This window comes from Aplysia californica, unplaced genomic scaffold (genome assembly GCF_000002075.1).
Source record: "Aplysia californica isolate F4 #8 unplaced genomic scaffold, AplCal3.0 scaffold00110, whole genome shotgun sequence".
NCBI classification, from domain to species: domain Eukaryota; kingdom Metazoa; phylum Mollusca; class Gastropoda; order Aplysiida; family Aplysiidae; genus Aplysia; species Aplysia californica.
This window is the reverse complement of record NW_004797380.1, coordinates 835,105-840,104: the sequence shown is the minus strand read 5'-3', so window position 1 is coordinate 840,104 and position 5,000 is coordinate 835,105. Positions and strand designations below refer to the sequence as shown.

Genomic DNA, 5,000 nt, shown 5'->3' with positions numbered 1-5,000 from the left:
GAGAGATTCTGATTGGCTCTCAGCAAATTTGATACGCCTCTCTAGATTTTGATTGACAACTTCAAGTTCTGCTACCCGTTGAGAGACATCCGAATCGGCCAAGACTTCGAGTTCTCGGACTCGTTTCTTTAGCGCAGCTTCTCTCTCCTGAAGATCTTCGACGAGGAAAGTCAACTCCTCGTGAGTGATGCTATCGATGGAAGGTGCACGTGATTTTGATTTTCTGTGAGCACGGGGCGGGGCTACAGGGCCTGGGGGCGGAGTTTGTCCACTTTGGGTGGAAGAGCCTTTTCTGGAAGCGGCAGTCGGGCCAGGGGCAGGGTGAGATAGGACAACGGTTGCGGTAGAGCTGAAGATCTCCTGGGATACCGTCGAATCCGATCTCGTGGCTTTGCCCTCTAGATCCTTGTCTACATTGTCGAGTCTGAGGACAGAATAATATCAATAAAATATATGTAAGGACGTCATCAAATTGAATTCTTTTCATTACGAGGTGTTCCCTTTTTGAACATAGGTAAAAGTTTATAAGTATCATATTGCGAGCCGATTCGTTAGAGATCGAGAGAAACACATAGACACGATGACGACCATTTGGTAGTGGGAAAGGAATGACAGGAAGGGAAAAAAAACCAAGAGAAATATCCAAAAAGGTCCAACTAGAGGTGCCTCAAAAAGCAAGAGACTACAAGAACTTTGTGAAAAGCTGTCAACTGCCCCAAAATTCACACATTGTGAACACAAAAAGGGATGGAATCATTAAAGTAAGACTTACAAATAATCCAAAAGAAAAAATTGTGATTCACTAAACCAAAAAACCAATATCATACCAACCTAACACACAGCCTATTCTCGATTTATCCTTTTGAAAATATCGCACATGGACCTCGACAAAAGTCCCTATCATGTCTGAACCCGTAAACTTCAGTCTGCTGGAAAAACTCCTGCCCATTCTCTAACAGTAACAGAAATAAGCTCTCCGTACCAGCGACTTACACTGACAGAGGTAGATCTAATCGAGCAAAAGCAGAAGACTTTCGAAACTTTGAAACTCATTCAAGTGGTCTGTGTCTCCCTAAAAATACTTATACATGACGACTCAAAGACACCTACGGCCACAAAAACGCTACCCTAGTTTCGACATAATTATTTGAACTTCGGCAATGCCTTCCCTACGTTGTTGAAAGTCGGAATCTTGAGGGTAAATATCACAAGTCTGGGGCATAAAGAAGATGATCGCTGTATAGCCATGCTGTGTGGTGTAAAGCAAAGGTTCTACCTCGTCACACCGACTGTCTACACAATTATAACTTGCCCTTCTTCTGAACAACCAGACGTCCCGACAACCGGGTTTAAAACTCAAAATGTTTAACCCATGGGCAAATAAGACAAACATAACAGTTTTGATCTTTTTCGTAAGTAGACAATAAAAACAATCCGCAATAGACTCTTTATTTGAGCCACACGTCTTTAAAAATTAAAAATCTGTGTTCTCAAAAGTCAGACAAAATTTCTAAACACTTACACGGACTCAATAAACGTAGGCTAGAATACGAAGGGTATGGGATAAAACAAATCAAAATGTTCACGAGGGGGCATGGAAAAAAGGAGGGGCGGGGGGTCGAGAGAGGGGAGAGGGAGACAGCAGGAAGGTAGGGCAGAGATAAACATTTAAGCCTTTGAATAAAGATAAGAAAAAGGCACAACTAGAATATATGGGATTTCGTTCGTCAAAAGAAACCATGGCCACTTAAGCTTAAGGACAAAATGAATTTGCAGTAAGTATACAATAAATTGCCATGAGCAGCAGATTTATGTCTGACAGACAAAAGAGAAGTTCATTCCTTTAGTCTCTTCTTTATATCGTATACACAAACAAGACAGCCAAACTATTCACATTGTATTCCCAAAATACAATAATCTATCAACGAGCCACGAACAGGTACTGATCGATCGATCGATCATGACAGAACACGATCACCACTTATCGCCGTAAAGGCGCGCAAGAACTAGGTTCACCCCAGGGCCCTAAACATAAGGGAAATTTTTATGTCGGTCACCGGCCTCACCCAAGGGCTCTGTATCGCAGGTATGCCGACAATGTCTGGTTGATTTATTGTAAACATTCGCTCAAAAGCTTTTATAATCACACACACACACACACACACACACACACACACACACACACACACACACACACACACACACACACACACACACACACACACACACACACAACCGGACTAGCTGGACTATTCCATGATTCTCTCTCTCTCTCTCTCTCTCTCTCTCTCTCTCTCTCTCTCTCTCTCTCTCTCTCTCTCTCTCTCTCTCTCTCTCTCTCTCTCTCTCTCTCTCTCTCTCTCTCTCTCGCTCGCTCGCTCGCTCGCTCTCCCCCTCTCTCTCTCTCGCTCGCTCTCCCCCCCTCTCTCTCTCCTCGCTCTCTCTCCCCTCTATCTATCTATCTATCTATCTATCTATCTATCTATCTATCTATCTATCTATCTAGCTATCCCTTTTAAAAACCCGTTTCACCATTATAATTCAATCATATAACTCCGTCTCTCTCATAAAGGCACTCACATAGTATGTCTAAGTGACATACACCTGCGCTGCCTTCATCTCAAACTACTGAGGCCTTTAACATCCCACACAAGACACAGATGAGCTTGAAAACGTTTCGGACAACTCACGTCTAACCCTTGGCCATGACGCACAACTCAGGTGGCCCACATGGTAGATTATATCTTAACCGACAGAGCAAACTGAACACGTCAAAGTCTACTGTCTACTAAAGACTAGAGGAAAAATGTGTGTATTGTTTTGGTAAGAGTTTTACGGCACTTGCAACACAATAATGTCACATAAGCGTCAAAGATTAGAAGTGTTACAAGAAAGTAACAAACACAAAAAAGAAGGAGGGGAGATAAAGACGTTATATTTTTTTATAGGAAAGAAGGAGCAAACCACACCAGAGCACCCGACAACCACCCATGAGGAAAGAGGGACGGACTCAATAAACATGAACTCTAAAAATTAAAATGTTTATTAAACTGAAATAGTATACCATGATAAAAACAGTATTATCAGTCACGTCTGGCGCCAGTTCAGTATAGTGAGCGCGCTCCCCAGAGACCGTGAGAGAAGCGTAAAACGATCCTTTAAAAAAAGACAACTAAACAGCTATTGTTCTTATAGTTTTAGTAAAATTTTTACGGCACTTGCAACACAATAAGGTCATACAAGTGCCGAAGAATAGATGTATACAAGAGAGTAACATACACAAAAAAGAAGGAGGAGAGATAAGGACAATAGATGATAGGAAAGAAGGAGCAAACCACACCAGAGCACCCGCCAACCACCCACTCCTATTGTTCTAGAGGCTCAAAAGGATATTGCGTAAACGGCGTTGACGCTACATCGCGAGGCCATGAGACCCTCTTGCCTTGTTAACATTGTGTCGAAGGGACAACACGTTTGAGTTACTACACGTGAAAAGGTGGATAGTGACTGTAGTGCGGTCAAAAATTCGTGGCGCAACTTAATCCTCAAATACCTCTTTAACGGGTGAATCAATGTCAGTTGTACTTTGCACAGCAGTTTGTATCCATTTGCCAAATTTGTCTTAACTTAATCATATTTTTCCCACAATAATTGATGTCAGATTAAAATATTTATTTTCTTCATACATTTATATGAATTACTATAAATCTCCGTCACGCGAAAATCGGGATTGTTTACGGCACCTACCGCTTCTCCCACATTTTGCGTACGCATATATGGCCTCCGTCACAGCATACCAATGACACTTTTAGAGGCAAAACTTGTTACGAGAAATTGATTTTATATTGAATACATTTTTGCATTAAAGTTTCTCACACCTAGAGTACAATAAGCATAATGTCACGATTGGAAAAAAAATGACGAACTTGCATTTAAAGGCGATATTATCCAGCTGTAAACCTTTTAAAAACTGTAGAAACCACCCACCTGGATTTTTAATTAGTATTTATTATGAAATTTTCTAAAATACAGCTAACAGGTGTTTACAAATTGTCTGTTAAGACAAACTGATATGGGTCATTGTGAAAAGGCTGAAAAGTCTGTGTTTGATATTTTAAGAAATATTTGACAATAAGTAGCGCCACGAATTTTTGACCGCATTATAGGTTTTTTTTTGAAGGAGTATCTGCTCAGTGTTTAAGAAATCCAGAGATACAGCCTTAAGACATAACAAAAGAGTAGAAGTGCTACCAACTGCAAACACGTAGAAACAGACCCAAGTGTTTATCAAAAACAAAAATTACAATAAAGGGAACACTTAAACCCTCATAGCATGTCTAATGTCGGCGTCGGTGATGAAACCCACGAGTACCGAACTCCCACGTTTGAAGGAGCAGAGACAACGAAAAAGATCTGGACAAGAATGTTAAAAATCCCAACCAAAAAGATCATACACACACACGCGCGCGCGCGCACACACACACACACACACACACACACACACACACACACACAAGCAGAAGAATAAACAAAAGCACTCCCAGCTCCTACTTGACTTTAAAATGGCAAGGGTCCTGCACTTGACATTTCTTTCCAGCTAGTCATAGAACAACCGCAGATCGATAACGACAAAACACAAAACCTACGAGGGAGGCACATCCTATGAACTAGACAAAGATCCAATTACATTGAAAAAGACAACGAAATCACTGTGAATAAGACAATCACCAATCTTGCTCTTCAGGAACACAATATCCCATGCACACGACCACAACCACCACTCGGCAAGTTGCCCACTACTACTCCAAAGCCCCACGTATCCTCTTTCCAGCCCGGGTAGAATCCCCCCAATAGTCACAGCCAGCTAGAGCCGCACCCCGGCACCCTTACCCGGCACGGGGAGGGGGGGGGGAGAGAAAGTCTGGCAATTGTGTTACGGTTCCTTGCTCCGCACACAGAGGACCAGGCGGGTCACGGAGGAAGGAGAGGGGGACGTGGGG

The 5,000-nt window shown here is 42.3% G+C and overlaps 1 protein-coding gene across 1 annotated transcript in view; it reads right to left on the bottom strand.

Annotated features, from left to right (window-relative positions):
- The window catches only part of LOC101851570 (A-kinase anchor protein 9), a gene marked incomplete in the record, with an annotated part of 155,691 nt that overhangs the window by 33,889 nt on the left and 116,802 nt on the right, over positions 1-5,000 (bottom strand). Inside the window, 1 exon segment of the mRNA XM_035969062.1 lies at positions 1-424. This exon segment is cut by the window's left edge and continues 258 nt beyond it. Coding sequence (XP_035824955.1) covers positions 1-424 — 424 coding nt within the window.